Consider the following 26,293-nt stretch of genomic DNA (forward strand, 5'->3'; position numbering starts at 1 on the left):
ATGTGTTGCCAGCTTTAATTAAGTGAAAGGAAATATGTTGAATTCTACTTCAAAAATGTCTGGAGATTTAAAATACACTTGTTTCAGTCTTTAAAGATGTATCTTGACTTAGAGATACTAACTGCAGTAAGACAGATTTTTCTTCACTTGTTACAAATGGACATATTCTTATGTCATTAACATGATATTGATGGTATATCTTGACAACATTTAATCTTTGAATTAATTCAGACTGCAAAAGAATCTTGTCATGTCTGATTTGAAGATCACATCTATATTCTACACTTGACTTTAATCCAGTTCTTAATTTTATTTTAGCAAGGGGAAGTAAGGCTGAAATGCCTAACTGCTCTGCAAGGGCTTTACTATAATAAAGAGCTTAATTCCAAATTGGAACTCTTCACCAGTCGGTTCAAGGTTAGTGTGGCTTCATATTTTTAAGAACATTAAAAATATATATTTTTTTATTTGTATTTCCTTTCTTTGCTCTTTGAAAATAATCGTCTTTTGTGTTCTTAGGATAGAATTGTGTCTATGACTCTTGACAAAGAATATGATGTTGCAGTCCAAGCAATAAAATTACTCACTCTTGTTTTACAGTAAGTATATCTCCTTACATGACCTATAACGCACACTAAAACAGAAGTATTTCTGACATCTGTGGGCATGGACAGTAGCCTGACAGAATTCAGATAATCTGTAGTCTAGAGAAGTGTCTCTGTTTCTTACACTAGAATAAACTAGAGTTGTGGAAGTAATCTGGCTAAAACAGTGTTGTTACTTACCCACCACGGTTAAGTAAAGAGATGTAGAATTGAGTCTCACAAATCTGAAGCTGTTGTGGAAGATTTGAACTAGAGAAAATAAATATAGGGTCTCCTGAGCAGTAGTTGAACTTCTGAGCCTAACCTTTTACCAAATGCTCATGCTGTGTAGGTAACTGCTGTTTAGCAAGATTTTGGAACCAAAATACTTTGGTTTTATTTTTAGGATGCACATTTGAAGGAAAAGCTTTAGCTTCTCCTTCATTTCTATCTCCCATCACTAGAGTTCATGGTTTTTTTTGAGTCAGCCTCTTTTTCTTTCCTTCATTCCATCCCCACCCCTAGGAGTAGTGAAGAAGTTCTGACTGCAGAAGACTGTGAAAATGTCTACCATCTGGTTTATTCAGCTCACCGGCCAGTAGCAGTTGCCGCAGGGGAATTTCTTTATAAAAAGTAAGAGGGGAAATTAGTTTTTTACTTTTCTTGTAGATTTTAATGTGTGCATTAATACTATGATTTAGCTTTAATTAAGAAAAATTGAATAATGAAGTGGCCTTAAGAAATAACTTCTAGAAAATGTAATACTAATGTAGTTTTTCTGAATAGAAAATCAGAAGTAATTTTGAAGCCTACATTTTAAAAGCTTCTACGTACAGAATAGATAATACAAGCATTCATCTCTCGTCTTCTTCCCCTTCCTTACTGTGTTTTTTGAGACATTTAAAAATGCTCATGTAGTAGATAAAGTTTGTACTTCTGTCATACTAAGCATTTTTTCCCTAAAAAAGTTGTATCGGATGACCATTTCGTGAAGTATTTTTCTGTAAAACAAACAAAATTTGTTCAACACCTTCATCAAATGTTCAGGAAAACAAGATAGTTTCCATCTAATACTTTTTAGACCTTTTCCTAGTATTTCTTTGCTGCTTTAAAGTCTCATATGGGGATGTTCAGTAAATGCTAGTATTTGCAATTATCGCTGATTTTGTACAGTATTTTTTTTATAATTACATGTTCCACTGGACGCTGTCAGTAAAATACTAACTCAGCAAATACAAAATTGTTCAAATAACATTTGTTCCAAATTACTTCAATTCAAAATAAAACGTAGAGCTGTGCACTGAGATATTAAGTGTGCATTTGTAAAAACAGTACATAGATATAAAATTAATGTGGCAAAGGCAATGAAGAAGTTTGTCCTGAAATTGTTCTTCTTTTAGGCTTTTTAGCCGCAGAGATCCTGAAGATGATGGAATACTTAAAAGGAGGGGAAGACAAAGTCCGAATGCTAATCTTGTGAAGACGTTAGTGTTTTTCTTCTTGGAAAGTGAAGTAAGTTGGTTTCATGGGTGTTTTTTCAGTTTGCTTTTTGTTTTAATTCCCCCCACCCCCCCAATCAGTTAATAACTATGAACCTATCCTAGTTTTTCTCCATTACTTGAACATTCCAGAGGACATAAGGGACAGTTTTGTGTGGTTTTGTTTATTTGTAGGATCTGTTTCTGTAGGTACATAATGTTGAGACAGGCTGTAAGCGCTCTGACAAATATTTTTCCCCCGTTCTTCATGGTAACATACAGGTGAAAAGAGATTCTGATTTAGGAACTCTGTAAGGAGGTAAAAAGGGGGGGGGGGGGAAGCATACGAAAATAAGAAGTTACCAAATATGCTCAAGATCCTATCAAGTGCTGAGAACCTCCTTTAGGTGAAAGAATTTAGGATTTTTGCTATTTCTTAGGATATTTGTTAGGGCTAGGCTTGCAGTTTTTGAAGGTTGGTCACACAACTAATGGTGTTAACGCTGTTCCAGAAACTACAGACAGGTGTTTTTGTATTCTACTGTTTCATACTCCTAGAAACTAAAAGTAACTCTGTAAAGGTCAAATAGGGGAAGAAAACACAACCAGACAAGGAAGCAAAACAAAACAATGAAACAAACGAAGAAACACACACACAAAGCCCCTGCAGATTCTGATGGATCTTGCAGCACTTAATACTCTGCAATAGTTGAGATGGATTTATCTCTTACATTACTTGGGGAAGAGGGATTTCTGTTGAATCAGAGATCTCACAGCATTTCTATGTTGTGTTTTGTTTGTTTGTTTGTTTGTTTTTGCCATGGACAAGAGCCAGCAAGGAAAATGCCCTGTATTGTAGCAACTTCTGGAATGAACTTTATTACTAATGAAGAAAAATACTTATTTTCTTACTTATGTTCTTATTTCAGTTGCATGAACATGCTGCTTATCTTGTGGACAGCATGTGGGACTGTGCAACAGATCTCTTGAAGGACTGGGAATGTATGAACAGTCTTCTGTTGGAGGAACCTCTCAATGGAGAAGAGCGTAAGAGATTTCAGTAGTTCTTCTGTATATTGCTAAGCAGTTTCTATTGGGTGTGACTTATAAGGGAACAAGATGCTTACATTTATGAGTACCTGTACATTCTCTATTTTTGAATGACTATAATCACTAATTATGAAACGTGAGGAGAAGAAGAAAGAGATCACTTCTGGTATGGAAGCTAGATGCTGAAGAAGAGAGGCAGGGAGTATGGGAGAAAAAAGAGGGAATAACCATGCAGTGTCCAATTGTCTTGTTGTTCAACAGGGTCTGGCTGCACTTTTGGGCTTAAAGAAACTAATTGCTTGTGAAACTGGTTCTTTTACTCAATGTTAAAACTATCATATGGGAAAACACTGTCATTTTCTTAATAACTATAAAAACAAAAAAGCTGAGATAATTCTGTAATTTATGGGTACTAGTAAATGGACCTTAGAATAATGAGAAAGATCTAAAATGATTATAAAACTTGATAGTCTCTTCATCTTGCCCCTTGACTTGTCCATTGATATCCCCTCAATTTTAAACATTTTCCTGTGCTGTTTTAAAAGGTGCTTATATTCTCCATCTCCTCACCCCTTTATTTATTTACTTATTTATCATTCAAAAAAAACCGTTTTGCTTCTTGGTTATTTGTATTTGTGGAAAAGCACAAATAAATTCAGCTGTATTATAACGTCTGTTTCTTGAAATTTCAGCTCTGACAGATAGACAGGAAAGCGCACTGATTGAAATAATGCTTTGTACAATTCGGCAAGCAGCTGAATGTCATCCTCCAGTGGGAAGAGGAACAGGGAAAAGGGTAGGAACCAAAAACCTGCTTATGTAGACATGTGGAAGTGGCTTTGTGGGGACAGTGTGGGGAGAAGGAGACAGTCATAGGCGGCTGCTGCTGAAGGGACTGAGTTCAGAAATTGAGTTTGTTACCACAGCCTCCAGTGTCTGACAGCCTTGGTTTGTTCACTTGTTCATGACTTTGGCACATAATTAATATTGTTTGGTCTACTGTCTTTGGTTTTGCTATTAAAAGTACTACAAAATTGATTTTAAAAGAAGGTTGGAAAGAAGACCAAATTCAGTATGTGAAAAAGCTATAAGGCTATTTTCAATTTTAAAGAGCACAATAAGAGAGAATTGGATATATTCCATAGATTGTTTGGAAGGACCACAGTCCAACCAATTGGCTTTTTTTTCTGATTATATGAAGTTTAGGCAGCCTTCTTTTACTGAGACATTAAGCTGGGAAGGGAACTGCTTTCAAGACTTGTGCAGCTGTTGGTGAAAAACCTATGTAGGTACAGACTGAACATTTACTCAGATATGAAGATCAGATTGGCATATGAATTGAATAAATATTAATCATTAAAAATTGTAAGCAAGCTGGAAAAATTGCTGTTCTTTCATTATCAAGAAAAACATTCTGATCACAGTGTTTTGTTGCAAGGAAGGTAAACTTTTTGTCTAGATTGTCAGTTCTGTTTTGAGCATAATCTCAATAGTTTTAGGTGCAACTCTTAATTGCATTTTCTGAGTGCTGAAAATTTTTATATTGACTTTTTTTCACTGATATTTTATAGTGATGTTAGAAGGTTGTAGTTGTAAAATTCTTGCAATACTAATGATTTAGGTGCTGACAGCGAAGGAAAAGAAAACCCAGTTGGATGACAGGACAAAAATTACAGAACTTTTTGCAGTGGCACTTCCACAGTTGTTAGCAAAGGTAAGTTTAATTCCATTTCTTGCTGTTGAGATGCTGTTAAAATGTTCAACGAGAAGTATAATTTCTGTAATTAACTGTATGGCTTACACAAGTTTTCATTTTTTTCTTATGAGTCTTTATTAATGTTTGATTGTTCTGTGATGTATTGTGTGATATTATATCCAAGATTATTTGCATTTGAACTCTTTATTTTTTCCTTGTCAATTTTACAGTATTCTGTAGATGCTGAAAAAGTCACCAACTTGTTGCAGTTGCCACAGTACTTTGATTTGGAAATTTATACAACAGGGCGACTAGAAAAGGTAAGGTAACATCCCTTAACACTTAACAGAAAAGGCGGGGTGGGGTAGATGGGGAAAGGGACACATGACAACAGAATTTAGACTTCCTCATTGGAATTTCAGTCACCATTGTAAGTGCAACATTTTTCATTAAGTGTGACTTGGTCTGTCAAAACCCTTGTTGAGGATAAGACCTGAACATAGGTGTCCGGCTGCTGTTCTTAGCTTTAGAAGGCTGTTTTGGCCAGTTGTAACAGAGAATCTCGTCAGGTAGATTAACTTAATGCAGAAGCGTTTATTGTTGTGTTAGGGTCGTGTTTGAGGTATGCTGTTTGAGAGAGAAAGCTTATAGAAATGGCTTGCTAAATTTTCTTTTTCTGATCACTGAAGCTAGTAAACCACAATCTTCATTGCATGAAAAAGTGGAAAACTACCAGATCGCAAATTAAATAGTTACTGCTCTGTTTATTAGCTGTGGTAATGAAGCTGGCTGTTCCTGTCTGTTTTCTCCTTCTAAGATGCACCAACTTGCTGCATTGTGAAACAAGTAGCTGGAAACGATTAGGGTCAAATAGTAATAAAATATTTAGTTGACAGCATAGCCTAGAGGGCAGTGAGTGACTTGGGGCGAGGAGAGGCAACAACTGAAGTTGGTTTCAGTGCTAACACTTAACATGAAACTAATTCTCCATTTATACAGCTTTTAAGACCATGTATAAATGTTTTTGTGGGTGGGAGATAAATGCTTCTGTGTAATTTATCTGTCATTTCAAATTTAAGTGTTAGATAAACCCATGCCAACAGCTGCAAATTTTTAATAACTTTTTAAAAAATAGATTGAATTTTCAGTCTTTGACAAGCTCCTACTTAATTTTAACTCACTGTTAATTTACCCCAAAGTATCACCTGGTTTCTAGAACTGTTTTGTATTCTGTATCAAGCTTTAAAAAACAAATAAGTAATAAATTGAATTTTAAAATTCAGTAAGTTTTATCAATTTTTTTTATTTTTTATTTTTTTTTTCCACCTTGTTGTTCTTGTAGCATTTGGATGCCTTACTGCGACAAATCCGGGATATTGTGGAGAAGCACACAGACATAGATGTTTTGGAAGCCTGTTCAAAAACATACCATGCTCTCTGTAACGAAGAATTCACAATCTTTAACAGGGTTGATATTGCAAGAAGTCAGTTAATAGATGAATTGGCAGACAAGTTTAATCGACTTCTTGAAGACTTCCTGCAAGAGGTATTTTAATGTGCAAGATCAACTTTTCCTGCCCTTGTAAATATTTCCAGCATGTTTTTCTGACTTGCGAAATTCTGAGGTCAAGCATAATAATACAGCAGTATCATTGCTGTGATTATGTGATTGTTTCTTTACATCAGGACAGTGATTCTTTGGCCTCTTTTCTTACAAGTATTTTTGGGGAATTTGAGGTAAATTTCAGATAAACTATGAAATTGTTTGAATTTTCCACCTTTGCTATAAAGATTGTAATTTTGAGAGATGTAGCGTTCTAGTTCTGCTAGGATTCTCAGATGTACTAGTGTTGCCAGTCTTGCCTGTGATTGATCTTTTATCAACAACAGTGTGCAAAATCTCTGGAAAACACTTTACATCCTTGAATGTATTTAGTAGGTTAAAAATAATTTTATTCCTATTCTTTGCTGCTTAAGAGAGAGAACTTCCTGGTATGTTATTTAACGTCATTAAGTTCCTCTGATATTGAGACATTCATACGGGACATTTAGACAAAACTTGCTTCTCTTCCTCCTTATCTGTGAAAGCATGGGAAGCATTTTGTTGATAACTTCTTTGTTCACACCTCTCGGCAGCAGACTTATTTGGTCATGCTTTGCTCCTTTTCCTCTTGCTCGTTGGCCTGAAATCACTAGATGTATGTGGGCCAAGTAGGAAATGTGCCTAGTAATCATTTAGTTCCCTGTCTGTAAGAAAGAAAAAAAAAGAATGAGGGGTAAAGCAAGGAAATGAAATGTCAAACAGCTGACTAGAAGGAAAATGACAAATACTCCGGTAGAATTGTTGAAATCCATAGTGCTTTGGTCATGTGCTACCATAGGACAGGAAAATGCGTGGCAGTTGCAGTGTGACTGATACACCAATACTTGGGTTATAGCTGGTGTACTGAGGGGGGTTTTCTGTGACCTCAGATGGCTTATCCTGTGTACCCAAATAGATACTATTTTGCACCTTTTCTTTGTACTGCTTTTCTCTTTCCAAGTACAAATTTGTCAGGCGTTGTGGGACCATCAGAACTTCCTTTACCCCTCTTAGAGGCTTAGGTCTGCGATTAAAGATTGAGGTACTGACCCGTGGCCCGTCTAGTCCAGTATCTATTGTCTGACAGTGGCCTCTGCTGGATTCTTCAGAGAAAATTGAAATACCTACATAATACACAGAAATCTAGGCTGCCTGAATACATTCTTCCTTCCCCCTGCACTCCTCACCATATTTTTCCTTGTGCTGCTGTGTTACTTCTAAACATGAAAGCTGATTGCCTTTTCAGCAGTTTGGGGCATGCAGTGCATTACTTTCTCCCCCAGCCCCTTCAAATCTTCTAAAAACAAGCATGTCATTAATAAATAATTTAGATAAAGTTATTTTTGCCTCCCCCCCCCCCCCCCCCCCCCCCCTTCTTTGTGACTTATTACAATGTGGTTTTTAAATAGGGGGAGGAACCTGATGAAGATGATGCTTATCAGGTCTTGTCAACATTGAAGAGAATCACTGCTTTCCACAAGTAAGTAGGCTTCTGCACATAACTGTCAGGATTTGTGTTGTATGATTTGTTTTTGTAGTAGTTTGTGTTTTGTTTTTAAAATTTTAGACCTATAAAATTTTATGGAACTTTTGTTTCAGTGTGAATGGTGGAGTGTTGTGCAGAACATGGCGCATCTCTTGAATATATAAGGAGAGAGAGATGCAAAACTGAAATCTTCTGTTTTGGTTTGGGGGAGGTTGTGTATGTGTATATACATATATGACTGTATTTTTTTTTTTTAAGTGAAGCTTTTAGTAGTTGTTACCATTGAATTTCAGAAGTGGTGTTTCTTTTACATCTCTGTTTCATTTCTAATGCTTCTAGTGCTCACGACCTATCAAGATGGGACTTGTTTGGCTGCAACTACAAGTTATTGAAAACTGGCATTGAAAATGGAGACATGCCAGAACAGGTTTGTAGCTAAAATGTGCTCTTTAGGTACAACAGTAAATAGCTTTTGTTGCTGACTTCCATTGGCCTCTTTTTAATTTAAATTTTTTTTCTTTTTGATTTCAGATTGTTATTCATGCACTGCAGTGCACTCATTATGTAATCCTTTGGCAGCTAGCAAAAATCACTGAAAGCAGTTCCACAAAGGTATGCCTTGTTCCAGTTGTGTTAGTAAACAAATGTTTGTATGTACCTGCAGTGTCATCAAACAGGAAATGTGATGGAATCAATTAAAACTCAGAAATTTTTTATACATACACCTGTTGAAAGCTGCATTTCTAAGAAATTCTTCAGAATTCATCATTTTAACAATGAAATACTTGGCTTTTAAATCATAATATTTCCCTAAATTGTTATGTTTATTATTGACACACAAACACTAAGTTGAAAGAATCTTAAGTAATTGAATATATCTATTGTGATCATGGAAGATAAACCTCTGGCAAATGTCATTTTTCTAATTTTACTTCTTCAAAAATCTCAGAGAAGGGATTGCAGTTTTCTTGTGTCCATGGAATTAACGTGTTGTAGGCGTCTGTCATAGTTTACTGGAGGGAAAAGGACTCAATTTGCAATCAATGAATTGTATCATTTTTTTTAAATTAATATATTAGCAATTAATTATTACAATGAGTTTGTTTTAATGTGAGAATGTATACATTTTTGCCTTTTTTCTTTGTTTTTGGGTATGGTAGTGTGGGCATCCAATATATCATAGGAGTAGAGAAGCATGATATGTAACTTGAGCTATTTTTTTTTTTAATAACAGAGAACACCTATGTGAGATCATAGTGTCTTCTCTTTATATTTTTAATCATGTTATGACTTCATTAATCCAATGAGTAATTGCAGCCTTTCTGACTCAGTCATTAGAGTCTGAAGTTCTGCTAAATGCAAAATTCTTCAACACATGCTGGCCAACTAGTTCATCATCTTGCTTTTAACAATTATTAAAAACAGAATATCAGATACAAAGTGCATACATAGATTGTTGAGAACTCTTTATGTGAGTGAAGGATTTGGAAGATTTATTAGCTTATTCTTTTAAGGGGAAGCAGCAGTCTGAGTTTTTGGTAGCAATGATTAAGACTTTATCACAAACCTGACTGCAGAAGCTGAAGTAAATATTGAAAAGTTAGGTTAGAAATGAAGATTAACTTAGCTATTGTGCAGTAAAATGTAATTTGTAATACTTTTCAACAGGAATGAAAATAACTTACTTGGAAAAAAAAATAGTCCTTTATTAACACTATTTCTGCTCCAATATAATAATATTTGGTAAATTAAAGCTTTTACAGTTGTGGTTGAGAAGTTAAACCTGTTTTATTATATTTAACTGTTTGACTGCTGCCAAATATATACCAGGTATATACAGAAGTTCCATTGACTTAGGTTCAATGTCAATGGAACATAACAGCAAAGAATTTGACACACAGAACCAGAAGTGACAGGAATGTACTGTGCCTAAAGATTTTTGTTCCATAACAAAAATTAAATTCTAGGCCTGTGCTGTCTGTGAACAGGTTGACTAAGTATGAGAAGTAGCTTCATGATGCAGGCTGTTGAAAGTAATAAATATCAAATTAATTATATATTTTTTTAAATTTAAAAGAATAATTCTCTATAAAAGTAAGAATATGTTCTTGTGTGTAGTTCACTTAAGATTGGTATAGCAATCTGAATGGTAAATGTTGAGATAAAACCTTGTATGTAGTGAAAGCGTTCTAAAAACTTACTATATTTAAACTCTGTACAGTCATAGTCAATAAGTGGCTGTTGCTTTTGTGACTCCTGTTGAGATTCAATGACGCATTGTACCAACGTGCTACCTGTTTTCTTGAAGGGAGAGACTTCTTTTGTTTTAGATTGCTTGGATAGTTTTTAAATTTCTCAGGGGTATTTCTTCTTTGTCTGGCCTGACGATAACTTGTAATTGGACTTCCCCAGTTCTGCCTGAGCTAGAATCTTTGCATGTTTAGTTGAGTAACTAGAAGTTAGGACACCAAATATGCTATGCAGATGGTATTTGTATCAGTTTGATACTTTATTTGCTCAGTAATCTACTTTCCTGGAAGTCATCGCAAATTTTTGAAGTTACTTTTAAAATCACTTATTTTTTAGAGAAGAGGGAAAGAAAACCCCAACTCGTATCTGACACTTTGCTTTATCCCCAAGCAGTGAAATAAAAGTATACTACGTAGCTGTGTCTGGTTTAGCTGCACAGCTACCTAAAATCTGTACTTAGGGCTGAAAATATTTTTAAATATTTTAAAAAGAAAATGCTTTGTGCACTGTTTTTTGTTGTTACTATTTATTTTTTTAATAGTTTTGCCGATTTCATCCCAACTTCCATTTCTATTGTAGTACACAGGATGACAAAATTGAGGGAATAGCTCCTTGCTAATTTTGTTTGTAATAGTGAATTTAACTAATGCAGTGGACTTTGATTCGCATCTACGTATGAGGTCTGTGGTGGATAGCTCTGAAAATGCATGCACTATATATGAATATGAAATTGAAAAAGCTGAACAGTTACATGAAATCTTTCTCTTTAAAGGAGGATCTTCTACGTCTGAAGAAGCAGATGAGAGTGTTCTGTCAAATCTGTCAACACTACCTGACCAATGTAAACACTGCAGTTAAGGAACAGGTTAGTGATTGTTGTTTATCCTGATAGTCTTCTAATATTATACTTCTAAAGAAGTGTCAAATACTAGCAAAAGGAACTATTCAAGTTTATGTGAGGATGTGGGATAAGTGTCTTGGATGCTTAGGCTTAATGCCCTTTGAGTCTTCTGTGTACACTGCACTTTTGTGTATTTGCCCTCTTTTAAGTAATTTAGGTGGGATTTCAAAACCAATTTAAACTTGATTCTTTCTAGTAACTTTAGGCAGCATAAACTTTATTTGAAGAGTGGTTTTTTTAATTGTTCTTGTTATTTTATGTAGACAATGGGCAGGTGCACTGTGGAAGCATTACAACTTTTATTTTAGGTGGGATAGTTCAATCTCAAACTCTTGGTTGTCATGTCACACACCTCCAGCGGAGGTGCTTGTGGATTTGTAGACAGAGTTGGAAGGGATGGGAACAGCTATATAGAAGATGCAAGTTATTTATTTCTTAGAGTGCTTTTACACTGCCACGTTTCCACTATTATACATATGTAACGAAGCACTCAAGACCCATGAAGAAAACAACCTTCCTCTCCCCTTCTTGTAAACACATGGGAACATACATGGTCAATTTCACTCTTCCTCTTCGGTATGGTGCTGCATACAGAGTATATTCCTCACTTCAGAACCCTAGGATTTTGTGCATCTCTGGATCAAGAGAAAAAGCATGAGTAGTCAGTGTGTGTGTTAATGAAAACACATATGCACTGTAACCTGAGGGATTTTATTGTTGAGAAGAGGCATTCATTTTTCTTGGTCGCCCTTCAGTACACATACACACTGGTGAATTGTTAACAGCATTAGTTCGAGGTGCTTGGAGACCATTCCAGCAAGTGCTTAAAAGCCTCAGCAGTGATGTACTGCTCAGGCTGTGATAGGAGCTTCAGATCTAAGGAGTTAGGGCACTGAGTAAAGCTTCAGATTTTGCTTGAGTTCCAGGGAGCTGCATTCTGATGACCTATTTGTCTTACCAATTTTGTAGTCAGTCCCTCATGTAGTTGTTCCTTGTGGCCGAGAGTTTTAGCTGAATCCAAGTCCTTAGATAATTGAGACGTAAAATATGTAGGTATTTAGTCCATGTCAGGAGTGCCTGGTATCTCAGGTAGGAGACACAAGTCCTGGCTTTTTGAAGGAAAATACAGGCATGAAGGTTTGGGGATTTTTTTTTTCTTCAGTTTTGAACTGAGATATCTTGCCTTGAGTTCTGAGGGTAACTGGGTCAGCTGTAGGGGCTGGGTCTCTTCCAGTCTGTGTTCAGATAGTCCTTCAGCCAGGACATTTGTATGGATTTCAGGATCCACTGAAGAGCACAGGTAACTGATAGCAGGATTAGTTCAAAGTAAATGCCATAACAACCTTTAGAAAGCTAAAACAAGATTAAAAAAAAAAAAGTTTAGCATCTCTCTATGAAGAAGGACCAAACTATCTTCTATAGATGTACTTTTAATTTAAACAAATAGAAAGCCCAGGAGAGTTTTGCTATAAAAGGTGATAAAAAAAAGTCCTTGAGCTTGTAGTTGAATATCTAGTCCACTTAGTCGTACAATTGCAGTTTTTGCAACTCTTGCTATAACAAGAATCTTATTATAAGTTCTTCCTGGAACTGCTTGTTTTAAGTCTGAGAGTTAACTAGTATCAAAGTCATAAGGTGTAGGGTGTGAAAGTATGACAAAAGTCACTGAAGCTCTGAGTAGGTCTCTTTAAAAATCTACTCTTATTTTCGGGCACATGCCCTAGAAACAAATTGCGTCAGTCACGTAGGGCATGTAGGTGTTTTCCCTTTCTAATCTCCTGGAAGGGAACTTCAAGAGGAGCGTATGTATTTCCATGACCACGAAAATGATAGCATTTCCTTTGAGGAGTTTGAGAACTGATCTTTACGCTAAAATGGTAGTATGTAAGAGATTATGGTGAAAACGATGAAGTGCAGCGTTAAGCAATGTATTGTCCAGTTAGTTTAAAGAATATCAGTCTAGGTACTGATGCATTCAGACTTCGTGGGGTTGTAGTACAGACATTGAAATCTGATGTCAGGTGGACAAGTTTGCCAGCAAAATGAAGAGGTGGTTGGTTTTTTGGGAGCAAGACATACCTTAGGATCTGAAGGGATTGAATATCCTCAGCCATGCTATGTGTTTTCCAGATGTGATCAAAACAATTAGAAAAGTGGAATGTTCTATGGTTGGTGACTGCAAAGTTCTCTAGTATCCTCATGTGGCATCCTTCAAGCAGAATTTGAGAGTTTCATGCTCTTCATATTTCATTCTTAAAATATTTTGATATTTAGTTGGATACATTTGTGCAGCATTTTTATTTAGAGAGAGTCATACAGCAACTTCATGTAGGAAGCTATTCACATTTTAAGTTCCAGTTGGCCTGTTGAGTTGATTAGGACTTGAGGCACCATCATACACCATTGGGCTTTAAATACTTAGCTCAGTGAAAATATGTTATTCTGTATTTAAATAAATTAAAATCCAGTTTCCAAGCAAATATTTATTAAGGCTTCTTTTTAATAGGCTTTCACAATTCTGTGTGACGTGTTGATGATCTTCAGCCATCAGATTATGACAGGAGGACGTGATATGTTGGAACCACTTGTTTACACTCCTGATTCTTCATTACAATCTGAACTACTCAGTTTTATTTTAGATCATGTCTTCATTGATCAAGATGATGATAATAATAGTGCAGGTTGGTGCAAAACTTACGTTTCTTTTATGTTATTTGCCTTCTAACTAATACATTTGTTTGCCAGTGGTATTTTGTGCCTTTATTTTTTTTCTCTTCTTCTAGCAATGAGAAATGTGCATGAGCAAAGAGGTAGGTTTGTGGTTTTTTTCTAAATGTCAGCAGCTGTTTAAAGCCCTTTATGTTTTGGGGACATGTAGGGTAATCATGATGGTTTGTTTTCATAGGCACAAATATTATATATCTCAGGAAGAGAGACTTGTCAGTGGGCAATGAAGTGCATTGCTGTCAGAATTGAGATTTGATTTTCCTAAACCCTGACCACTAGCCCGCATCATTGTATACAATACTTAAACTTGAAGTGTTTAAACCCAACAGTTTTCATCTTCCAAACTCTTTGCAGATGGACAGCAGGATGATGAAGCTAGCAAAATTGAAGCATTGCACAAAAGAAGAAATCTGCTTGCAGCTTTCTGTAAACTCATTGTATATACTGTGGTGGAAATGAATACTGCTGCAGACATTTTCAAGCAATATATGAAGGTAAATCGGAAGGCTAGTGGTTATACTTAGTAGAAGCATTAGAATATAGTAGCTGTGGATTTTTTATTGTTATTTAATTTGTTCCTTGTGAGATAACTGATTTGAAATACGAAGCCTACAAAACTCCGTATCAGTAGAAGGCCTGCTGAAGTTCTCCCTCCATAAGAGGGGGGAAAATAGCTGTGATGATTTCACAGTTCCTGTATAGTGGGGGAGCAGGAAGAAAAACTGATAATTGTTTTTACTTTGTTTCTAATAAATTTATTTTCTTAAGGATATCTGGTTGATGGTATATTTTTACCTCAGCTTTAAGTTTATCAGTCTTTTTAAGAATCTTCTCACACAGGTTGACTTGATATCTAGCCTTATCAAATAATTTCAGCTTAAATTTTGTAGAAGAGAAGAAGATTGTCTTGCAAGTTTCCTTTATTTCTCCTAGAAAAAACATGTTCCTTGTATCTGCTGCTACTTTTGTTAAATATGAAATCCCTTCTTGCCACCTGGGATTCACAGCTGCACAATAATATGAGTTCATTTTGTGAACATGTTAAAAACTTGCTTCTTGATGATTACATTTTAAAAACAAAAATAAAAATTCAGGCAGCCAGCTTTTGTATGAGTGCCCTTTATTTATATTCTGAATCGCAAAATAACTACTTGGGACTGTATTAAACTTCAAATACTTTAGAAACTGAACTGGCAGCTGTCTCTATTGGAAAAATTATGATTATGAAGTTGTCCATAAGAGCCTAGTTTAAACAGAGAAAATAGAAAACTCCCCATCAGAGTTACAGTAGTTCCAAAAAAGATTAGATTCTAATCTTGTACCCTGAAGGGGTGAATATGTGCTATTAATAAGTGTGTCATGGCCTTCAAGATAAATAGCTCATTCTGCCTCTAAAGTAATATTGATGACATTAAACGAGAATGAAAATAAATGGAAATACTGTTTGATTTTTTTGAGGTATTTTAAGATACAATTTTGATGGTGTAAGCATAAACATGTTAGTTTTTTTTTCTTTTCAGAGTGTCTGAATTTTTCTTTTAAATAGCGTAACAGATGTCATTTTCTGAAGAATTCGGTAGTTGTTATGTTTTCAACTAAAATGGAAAGTTAACCTATTTTGTTTGGATTTTTCCTAGTACTACAATGACTATGGTGATATTATTAAAGAAACGATGAGTAAAACAAGACAGATAGACAAAATCCAGTGTGCTAAAACACTTATTCTTAGCTTGCAACAGGTAAGAATGATTTACAATCTTCTAAGCATGAAATTCCATGCAGTATATCATGTGCTGTTGTTTATAGTGTGAGGTATTAATGAAGAAGCTCTTATGGAAGGTAGATTTGAAAACAAACAATTACTAAGACCAGTTGTGAGTTTGTTTTCAGTATTTCTGAATGTTTGGTAGGTGCTTCACCTATCTTTGAAATTAAAACGTTTTAGTGCTCTCTTCAGTAAACGAGTGTGTCTGTGTGGAGACCTTATGAATTCAGTCATGAGTTGGATTCATCTGCTCACATGGGCCATCTGTATGAATCTTACAGGATTGAGGAGAATCAGACCAGTAAAGCACATCTCTGCCAACCACTTCAATTCAACATAGATGTGTGCTACTGTTGAAAGGAAAATGTATCTCAATTTGTCCTCTCTCCACACCCCTTTGTGTCAGTACTGGAGTTCATACAGCTTACGTGGATCTGGTTGTGAACTAACCAGAAAAAATCCTTAGTGAAGCCCCTAAGCTGGTTTATCCATCTAGATATTATTGCCAGTACAAGAGGAGGATGATACCTTTCCTTTTGATAGCAGTGTGACATTAACTAGCTGATGGAACTGCAGCACAAAATATGCAGCTGAAGGCTAGGGTCTCCTTTTACTGATTTTGCTGACTTTTCACTAGAGTTTGCAAGTATTTGTGATGTCAGGAAAATTCTGTCCTTGTTAATCTTTTCTGTATCATGAACAGCCTGCCCCATATATTTTAAAGGGCAGACAGAAAATGGATGTGAATTTAAGAAGTGATTGGACTGTGCGCTTAGTCACATGGTCTAAACTTTTGGGCAGACCTGTGCGGTGCCAGGAGTTGGACTTGATGATCCTTATGGGTCTCTTCCAACTCGGGATATTCTATGATTCTATGAAATTGCGCACATAATAGGAAGGCAATTACATAAGCCTAATACAACTACAAGAATAGTAACACAAGGGGACCCAAGTATTGTTAAATATCCAAAAACAAACAAACCACAACCAATGGGGGGAGAGGGGGAGACATGAAAACACAATCTCCTTAAATTTAAACGTGAACTAGCATGTTTCTATGAAAACTCAAAACAGAAACCAAGCAGAGAAGGAATACTAGAAGTGACGAGGGATAAAGGGAATAACTAAGTTGGAGTAAGCTGCACCAGTTTAAAAGGAAGCATGCAGCTGTGGGCCAAAGTGTGTCTATAAATGCAAGTTAATGTGCATAGCCTGACTAAACCTGGTTTTGGTTTATTCTCTGTTACATGGGTGGGGAAAGGATGCGTGTGTTGCACAAAATTAGAAGATAATAGAAAAATCATCTGTTGAAGAGAATTACAGAGAAATTCAGTAGGGTGTTGAAATAACTGATCTAAAAAAAAAAATTATAAAGTTCAGAGCGTTCAAGTTTGCTGGCTGTTGATGAAGAGCTGAGTTTGATCCTCACTGGCAGAGCTTCTGGTGGCGTTGGCAACTTCCCTGAAGACATGTTTCCATTTTAGAATTTCTTTGCTGTATTTCTATTTGGAAAATACACAAAAAATGAGTTATATAGGAGTAGTAGTTTACTGCATTTATTTTTTCTCTGTTAGTGTACACATCAAGGAATCTTACTAATTTTCAGTATTCTCAACTCTGGGACGTCCCACTTAAGGAAGTGCTGAAATCTGTAGTCCAACATAGTTTGATGCATTCCTTGAAGTGCACATATTGTCCAAGCTTAACTCAAACATACAAACTCTTCAAGAGTAGCTTTGACTTACTGATCATAAACTTGTATCTTTACAGGTTGTTGATTTAAGAAATAAAGCTGTAAAACACATTTTACTGAAACTGAACTCTATGCTGTTTGGTCCAAAATTTGTCATGATCTTTTAATAAATGAAAATCTCCTTTTTCATTTCATACAGCTTTTCAATGAAATGATTCAAGAAAATGGTTATAATTTTGACAGATCATCGCCAACATTCAGTGGCATAAAGGAACTTGCTCGACGTTTTGCTTTAACGTTTGGACTGGATCAGTTGAAAACAAGAGAAGCTATTGCTATGTTACACAAGTAATTGTGTGCTTTGTATTACTGCCATTTTTGTAGCACTTCTCGACTAACATCATTAAAATGTCTTTCTAGTCTTTCAAAACTGGTTTAATATAAACTGCATTAGCACTAAAGAAATTCATTTTAGTTATAACCCGTTTATAAGTTAGGAAGTGACTGTGTCTTTGTTCCTGAATTAAACCCAAATGTTAAATCATGTTTTTCTTTAGCATCATTGTATAAGCCTGTAAATGATAAGCAGTGTTGATGCTGTCACAAAAAAAGCATTTTAATGTACATAACAGTAAGAACAGATCGATTTTAATTATCAGTGGTGATGATCTTTGCCACCTGCAGAAAACTTGAAACGTGAGTTAGAAACATTAGGACAAAAAGTGTGTCCATGTTCAAATTACGAACTGTGTTCACTTTTTTGCTAGAACATGGAAACACTGAATGGTTGCTCCCTTGAAATAGGGGAAGGTGTTTAGTTTTGATAGCTCCCAGTACTGATAACTTTTTCTTTAGTTTATGCCTTATGTAAATAAATCTTCAACTTTTTCTTAGGGATGGCATAGAATTTGCCTTTAAGGAGCCTAATCCACAAGGTGAGAGCCACCCACCATTGAATTTGGCATTTCTTGATATTCTGAGTGAGTTTTCCTCCAAACTTCTCAGACAAGACAAAAGAACAGTGTAAGTATTTTCTTAATATCATTAATATTTGTAATGATAACAATAAGATATCTATTTGAATATGTATGTATGTGTATTGCATTCACCTAGAAAGGAATCTCTGGCACTAAAATACAACTTTACAGTGATGCAGTCAAGCATAGTCATAAAGGGTAAATTGTATTCACCCTTGTTTTCTCATTCTGTGGTGGATGAACAGAAATCATATTCTGAATTTGTTATTGGTTGGTTTTGTTAACTAGGTGGGGAGCCTTGGGTGTTAAATTGAGTAGTTACTTATCTTGACATGTTAACATCATGTTACAGATGTCTTGCATCTTTCTCATTTTTTTCTTCCATTTAAAGGTATGTTTACTTGGAGAAGTTTATGACCTTTCAGATGTCTCTACGAAGAGAAGATGTGTGGCTTCCTCTCATGTCCTACCGAAACTCTTTATTAGCTGGTGGGGATGATGATACAATGTCAGTAATTAGTGGAATCAGCAGTCGAGGATCTACAGTAAGAAATAAGAAGACAAAGCCAGCAACAGGGAAACGGAAAGTACCTGAAGGTAGAATTTCTCTCATTTTAAAACTTACTAGAGTAGATACTCAGAAGCTACATTTGTTGATCCCTATTTCTTAGCTTGAGAGAATTTGCATGCTTTAATGTATATCTTTAGATAGGATAACTTTGTGTGCATGCCTGTGTTTAGTGGAAAAACTGTTCATCTGAGGAGTCTGAATAACGTAACACTGAGGCACAAAAGGAAGTAATGGGCACTACACTGTGCTAACTTACAGAAAATAAAAGCATTTTAAATAGTCTAGTCAGTGGTTATGAATTAAGGCTTTTTGGGGTCACATGTAAGAATTTGTGGTGAAAAGTAAAAAAACTGATTCTCAGGAAGTACATTTGTTTAAACTGTTTAAACATTCAGTTTTAGACTAGCTTGAAAAAGTTTCTTAATACCCAGTGTTTTCTTCTAGCTGAAGAAAGCAGCAGTAGTGACAGTATGTGGATGAACAGGGAGCAGACAATGCACACACCAGTCATGATGCAGACACCTCAACTTACTTCCACGATAATGAGGGAGCCCAAGAGATTGCGACCTGAAGAGAGTTATATGGGTGTCTATCCTATGCAGCCTGAACACCACCAAGCTCCACTCGATTACAAGTACGTAAATGAGTAGGTCTGCATTGTGCTAGTTCATACACAAAAACAGTTCATGTTTAAAATAGAATAATGGTCTTTTTAAGCACGCAAGTAACGTGGATGTTGGCTCAAAGGCAACAGGAAGAAGCCGCACGACAACAACAGGAGAGGGCAGCGATGAACTACGTCAAGCTGAGAACCAACTTGCAACATGCTATGTGAGTGAGAGTGAAATGTTACTACAGGGGGTTGGGAAGCGTATATTAAATGCAATATTATTCCTGTATTTTTTAAGAGAGATACATGTTCCAATTCTTCAGTAGTATATTTTTGTGAAAGTGCATGGTGATGCATTTAGCATAATATATTCATCTGATCTGATTTCTGTCTTGTTTTTTAACTTAAGAAAAATTAACAGTAGTGAACTTTGTAATAAAGGGAACTGGGTGTGTTGTTGAACTGACTGCTGTCTGTGGCAGATACATATAATCAGTGCAACATGCAAAGCACGTTCATTATGTATTCTCAACTGCACAATCCTTTTTAGAAAAGAACAATGAAAATTACTTTTAAAAGTAGGTTTTCAATGTGTGAAGCAAAGTTTAAGCTCAGAAGTTTATTTCTACTGTTTCATTCTCCTTTTACTTCTGAGTTTAGAGGTCAGGATCTATTTTATTAAATATATATATATATATATTCCTTTTAAAGAAACTGCTGTCTTCAGCATTTCTGTGATCAATAAGGGTTTTGTCTGACCCAAAATTAACATGAAAATTGAGAGGAATCCTGTAGTACTAGATGTCCAGTTGTGTATGTTGATTGTCATGAAAATCTTATGTAGAACTTCCCAACCCAAACAGACGTTGCTATTTGCCTTGTCATAAGGCAGGGAAGAAAAAATAAAATCCATATTTTATTTAGGTGGCAAACCTATGACCTTTCTATGTAGGGCATGAATATTTTCGTGGAAATCTTTGAATTGGGTGTAGTTTTGATCTGCATATCAGTTCCTACAGCACCTCAGAATACCAATTAGAAGTCCCACAAAATTCCTTAAGTTGATTAAGTCATTCTCACCTACTCTCTTAGAATCTTCTAGCTCATCGAATACTTCTTTTAATAGTAGTTAACACGTTTATTGAATTTATTTAATTTCTATGTAATGGAAGTATCATTTGTTGACAGTTCATTAGCAGACATAAACTTGTTAAATATTCAGATAAAACGTAACTTGATCTAGTGCTAAATAACACGCTGCTTTTTTTTTCAAATTCAGTCGGCGTGGCACAAGTCTAATGGAAGATGATGAAGAGCCAATCGTTGAAGACGTGATGATGTCATCAGAAGGGCGAATTGAAGATCTCAATGAAGGCATGGATTTTGACACCATGGACATAGACCTAGTAAGAAACTTCCTTGTCCTTTTAGTCAATTTTGGGTTTGTATTGCTGCTTTCGAGTAAGATATTTGAATCAATTTTTCCTTTCTGTGAAACAGAAAACAATTCATGTTGATCTTTACATTCTTAAATGGCTGTGCCACTACCTATATACATATACCTTTTTTTTTTCCAAACTGACATACTAAAGGCAAACACGCTTCTTCAATGAGGATGTATGAAAATCTGTGTCCCATAAATTCTTATCCCTTGAGACTTCAGCTTCACTTATTATAGTTTAAAAACTCTATGTGTATGTTCTGAAATTACTATTAATGTGTTTATTTGATTGCTTTTTGTAGCCACCATCAAAGAACAGGAGAGAAAGAACGGAACTAAAACCAGATTTCTTTGACCCCGCTTCAATCATGGATGAATCGGTAGGTTAACGTACGTAAGAGGAAAATAATGTAAAATCAGTCTTAAGATTACAATACTCTTACTTCAAATTTTAAATGGAAAGAATGCAATCTTTGGCTGTCTCGAGTAGCTCATTTTGGCAGACTGAGTCAATGAAATGCTTTATGCTGTAATTCAGCTTTATAAATTCTAAGATAGTTAATATTCTTTGCAAATTTACAGGGTTTTTGTTCTTAATACTTTACATGTAGCTATGTAAAAATCAAAAGCCTTTAAATCTGAGAAGGTACACTTCTAGTATGGAAAAGAGCATCACAGAGGTTGGTAGCAAAGAGCATAAAAATAAAATAAAAATCTGTGCATACGCTATATTAAAGCAAGTTTCCTGTTGTGATGAACTCAGTTGATTCTAGTGACATTACCAATTGTCAGTGTTGGATGATTTGTTTTTTTTATAAATTGCCATATTAACTTTTATTCATAAGTAAGATAATAGAGAATATAGATCATAGAGACAATACAGATATATGTTTATAGAGATGAGAGGTATTTTTTCTTTCCATATATAGTTTTAGGTCCAAAACATCCGAAGTCTGTAGTTTCTGCTTGCAGTTGCCCTTTTTTCCGACTTCATAAATCTGCAGTCTCTATTCTCTTTTAAAAAACTGCATGAGGGATTCCTTCTGTCTTGAACCACTTGTAATGTATGCAGCCATTTTTGACCTTGTGTAGCTGGTACAAAATTACACTGGAAATAACAAGCTGCAGCAACCCAGCAGAGGACAGTACAACAAGGCTTCCTGGGAATCTTGGACAGCTTGGTGGAATTTGGAAGACGATTACATATTTTTACAGTATTGTTGCAGCGTGAATCTGTTCTTGTTATGAGAGAGAAAAAAAAGTCTTAATACTGTTTTAAATGCAAATCCATATATTTTGTGCCAGTAGGCCTTTGTTTCTAGTACTAATGAATCAGATTAGGTTGTGCATCTGGCTGTTGTGTGTTCTGTTCTTGAAGTAACACCTAGAAAGTATATCACCAGTTTTCTGACTGTTTTAAAATAGTTTTTCCCTTCCTCTTCTTAATTTTAGTTAATTGATCTGTGAAATACCATTTTTATTCTGACAGCACTGAAAATTTGGTCCTCTACAGGTGAATCTCACAGATTTTCAGAAACCTTTCAGCTTTTCAGTTTCAAAAAGTTAGTTATGAATCGTTTCACTCTGTTTACTGTTAGCTAGTTTTCTTTCCTATTACTTTATTTCTCATTCTTTTTGCCATCCTTGCCACGTGAGCCCAGGACTTGCTAGGCACTCCTTAGCTGCAGTTTGGGAGTATCACCACATGATGGCAGCTGGTTACAGTCGCATTGCTCTGCAAGATTTTGGAGCCAATTCTGAGAGACTATCAGTATCCTGCCTCCATGTGCCAGGAGAAGAAGCTATAGTCTGTTTTCTCTGCAAGGAGGGAGCAGTGGCACACTTTAAATAAGTTGGTATGGTGAAGGGGGCATTATCTAGCAAACCTTTCTCCCAGTAAGGACACAGCAAGGGTGATTTCTGCAGGAATACAGAATACAGCTGCATCACAGAGAGCTGCTCCTTAGCGTAAACTCCACCTAAATGAATTTAACTGTCTAAGTGGGAAAGTTCTATTAATAATTTAAGAGACAGCATTAAATTGTCTTAAAGCAGAGCTAAGGATCATTGGGTATTTAAAATGTTTATAAACCAACCAACCAAAAACACACAAAAAAAACATAAATGCAAAAAAACCTCCTGTGAGTAAAGTTACTTTATTTTATTCATATAATTTGTTTGAGGTCCATCATTCTTGGAGTTGTGGCACTTGTTTCTAATACACCTAGACAAAATGCATTGAGTTTATTCAGATGCACATAGTTTATGATCAGAATTTTAGCCCACCCTTTATTTTGGGGTGTCCGTTACTGGTGCCAGAGGCAGCTGTGCTGGGCACAACTTTGTTGTGCACTAACTGTCAGAGGCAGGCAGTGCACTACATTTGTATGATGCATCTGAAGTGAATTTAATGCCAAGAGCAGTAAAAATTGGTTTGGAAACAAATAATTGTGAACAGCAGTGTTAAGATTCAGAAGAATTAAGTCTCATGTCTCTATGGCTCTTTCTGATTTAGGGAGTACTATAAAAGGTAGGACAGTCACAAGATCTGGAATCTTCCTTTTCGGCCTATCAGTGATGATACATGCTTTCATTGGCATAGAAAATCATATGGCTTGTCCCCACATGGGAATGGAAACTGATTCTTCATTTCAGGAAAGCTTTTTCTTCACTTAATCACGTAGTCTCCTGAAGGACAGTACTTTATTTTTTTTCTGCTTACTGTTTGATTTGTTTTCTATTCTCTTTCTGATAGAAATTACGTATTCTATACAAAATATTAAGTTTGTGTCCTGGCTTGCTGCTGCAAGATGACCTGTTGTTTTTATGAGCACAGGCATGGCAGCAGCCAGTCTATGTATAGAGTATTTTATCTCAGGCTTAGTTGCTAGAAACTGCCCGCTTGATTACAGGTTAAGGCCTATAGAACCATCATTGTCAAAGAATTCTAGGTTAGGCAACTAATTTTAAATTATTTTGCAATCATTATCTAAAATAATTAAAGCACAGTCTTTAACACATTCCTTTTGGATCTAGTTAATTTCAAGTGTGGAAAAACATTTTCTAATGAATGAGGAGCCCTCTTCATATTATTACGTGAATCAGAAGTGTGGTGAATTTGGTTTGGAGGAAAAATAAACTTACAATGCCTTAACATATTTTGAAGTGTCTTAATCTTAAATCATATATTAATTGCTTTGTTTTTGTTAAATGTGTAGTAGACTACAAATTGACACCATTTCTAACTTTTTTTTTAGGTTCTTGGGGTGTCAATGTTTTAATACCAGAGCAGCAAATAAATCAGTGGTGAAGTCATTTTCTAAGTGGAAGAGGAAGTTTTTCAATACAAAATTGTGGTAGATACAGTGAAATTCTGAACAGATTTTTCTCTAAGGAGAATGACATGCTTTCAAGATCAAGTGCATTGAAGGGGCAGTTTTGTTTGCCTGAAAAAAAAAATGTAAAGGACAAGTAAACAATTTGAGGATAAGCTACACTTTTTGTTGGAAAAATCAATATTTTATTTATGTGCTATCAGTTTATTTCCAGATCATAAGAAGTATTCCCTCTTAGTTTTAATCTAACAGTCTGAGAGGTGTTTGGTACAGATTTGAGCCCCTCTCTTTACACATTTGCTGGCTATACTAAATAATCATGATCTCTGCTGGATTGCTGTTTACATCCATGAAGTGAATTGATAGATGGATTGATTTTCTTACAGTGATAGAACCAGAGTGTCAGTATTTTCAATTAAATGCAAACTTCAGCAACAGAAGGTTTGTATTAATTAATCATGGAAAAAATTTGTAAAGCAGAATTATAACAGCTTTTTTTATCTAAAACACTTTTATTCCAAAAGCTTCATGCTAGACATGTCAGAAAGGTCCAGAAACTATGAAGTACCAGAAAGTAACAGATCTCAGTCATGCTTGCCCATTTCCAACCCTGAAAGTTTGCTTGTCCTTTAAGAAAAATGTAATGTTGTGAAATTCCTTCCAGTAGTGCCACTGTATTTTGTCTCCAAATAAAAGAAGCTTATTGTAGTATGTTTGCAGAAAAATTCTAAACAAAAATTATACAGCTTATTAGAGTGTGGGAATAGGGATCTAAATTTTAAATAAAATTATATATATATATAAATTGGTGCTGATTTTATAATTGCGCAGTTTGTTTAGTTTTTTCTTACTTTTAAATTCCAACTTAAAATTATGAGGTTTCAGAAATATATTGAAAGTTTAACAATGTTTAAAAATAGAAGAGCATGAGAATTCATGCTTTAAAAATGATTTTTAAATTTGTATTTTATATTGTTTTATCTATCTGTCTTTGCAAGCAGTCTTCAGGTTAAAGATACTTCTAACAGGTTACAGTACATTTCCTCTGTATGTAAATTAGATTGGATAATAGAAATTCATAAACAACCCATAATATTCTTTGAAAGCTAAGCTTTAAACTTCATTTTGTGTCCATTCACAAATAAATTTGGTCTAAAACAGAAAGTGGATCTATGCCATTTTGACATCGACTCATTTTGCAAGGCTTAGGCAGCTAGACATCATTTTAAAGGAAATATTAACTTATATTACATATGTATATTTTTTGTCAGTTGTCTCTCAGTTCTTGAGGTATATTATTTTAATCATTCCATGCCTTAATATGCTTGCAATACAAGAATCTCCCCAAATGGGTGACAAAAAGGCTTCCTGTTTTTAGACTCAGAAATTAAACATTCGGCTGTGGTAGCCAAAAACCATAGATTATCTAAAGGATCATGATAAAATATAATTATTTTACTAAGTCATGGGGTAACAACAAACTCAAAACTAGATCTGCCTAACTCATTTTACATAAATAAATACTCATGTCTAAAAGTACTGCCTATATTGTTTTTCACACCACTGCATTTAATAGAACTGCTGAGAGGACTGTATATATGATTTTAAACTTAAGTTGATTTTCTTACTCTTGAAGGAGTGTTTCTTTGTGAAAGCAGTTCTTACAGCTTTGTTTTCAACCAGCTAAAAATGTTTTATATATTTACCTTAACCTGTTGTCCTCCACATTCTATTGTCCTAATTGTACTGTTTTCTGATTTGTATTTATGTCTTGAGACAGTAACTTTTTGAATAAAAATAAACCTACAGTATGTTGTATGTTTGATCTTTTTAAAACGGGGATGGGGAGGACAGTGAAGAAAGGGGTATGAGTAATGCAAATGTTATGTTTATAGAAATCAAAATCTTTTTCCATGTCTTTTAAGTGTTTGTCTCAGAGTTCGGATAATGTATGGAAAACTGCACTGTTTTATATTTGTAATAAATTGTACAAGTTTTTAAAATGTGAATAAAGCACTAATTGGGTTAATAATTTAAAGTAGAAAAGTTATGCAATCATGATTGTTTTAAATATGATTTGAGTTAAACCTGTTAAAAGAATTAGCAGTGTAAATACAGAGTGAGCTTTTCAAGAGGTTAGTACCTGC

At 35.1% G+C, this 26,293-nt stretch overlaps 1 protein-coding gene across 9 annotated transcripts in view; it reads left to right on the forward strand.

Annotated features, from left to right (window-relative positions):
• Positions 1-25,954, forward strand: part of STAG2 (STAG2 cohesin complex component) — a 74,940-nt gene extending 48,986 nt beyond the window's left edge. For 6 of the 9 annotated variants that reach the window (XM_083797997.1, XM_083797999.1, XM_083797996.1 and 3 more), the window contains 24 exons: positions 319-417; positions 520-599; positions 1,110-1,217; positions 1,985-2,096; positions 2,992-3,109; positions 3,805-3,908; positions 4,734-4,826; positions 5,039-5,128; positions 6,151-6,354; positions 7,800-7,870; positions 8,216-8,303; positions 8,408-8,488; positions 10,899-10,991; positions 13,534-13,708; positions 14,109-14,248; positions 15,392-15,493; positions 17,412-17,560; positions 18,107-18,235; positions 18,581-18,786; positions 19,205-19,394; positions 19,478-19,591; positions 20,650-20,776; positions 21,114-21,191; positions 24,069-25,954. In XM_083797997.1, the coding sequence (XP_083654123.1) occupies positions 319-417; positions 520-599; positions 1,110-1,217; positions 1,985-2,096; positions 2,992-3,109; positions 3,805-3,908; positions 4,734-4,826; positions 5,039-5,128; positions 6,151-6,354; positions 7,800-7,870; positions 8,216-8,303; positions 8,408-8,488; positions 10,899-10,991; positions 13,534-13,708; positions 14,109-14,248; positions 15,392-15,493; positions 17,412-17,560; positions 18,107-18,235; positions 18,581-18,786; positions 19,205-19,394; positions 19,478-19,591; positions 20,650-20,776; positions 21,114-21,191; positions 24,069-24,092 (2,775 nt within the window). In that variant the 3' untranslated portion in view covers positions 24,093-25,954. Of the gene's footprint in view, positions 1-318; positions 418-519; positions 600-1,109; positions 1,218-1,984; positions 2,097-2,991; positions 3,110-3,804; positions 3,909-4,733; positions 4,827-5,038; positions 5,129-6,150; positions 6,355-7,799; positions 7,871-8,215; positions 8,304-8,407; positions 8,489-10,898; positions 10,992-13,533; positions 13,709-14,108; positions 14,249-15,391; positions 15,494-17,411; positions 17,561-18,106; positions 18,236-18,580; positions 18,787-19,204; positions 19,395-19,477; positions 19,592-20,649; positions 20,777-21,113; positions 21,192-21,740 lie in introns of all 9 variants that reach the window. The other 3 variants (XM_083798004.1, XM_083798003.1, XM_083798002.1) reach the window with 3 other exon arrangements.
• The last annotated feature ends 339 nt before the right edge of the window (positions 25,955-26,293 follow it).

Source organism: Anser anser (assembly GCF_964211835.1).
Source record: "Anser anser genome assembly, chromosome: 13".
Lineage (NCBI taxonomy): Eukaryota > Metazoa > Chordata > Aves > Anseriformes > Anatidae > Anser > Anser anser.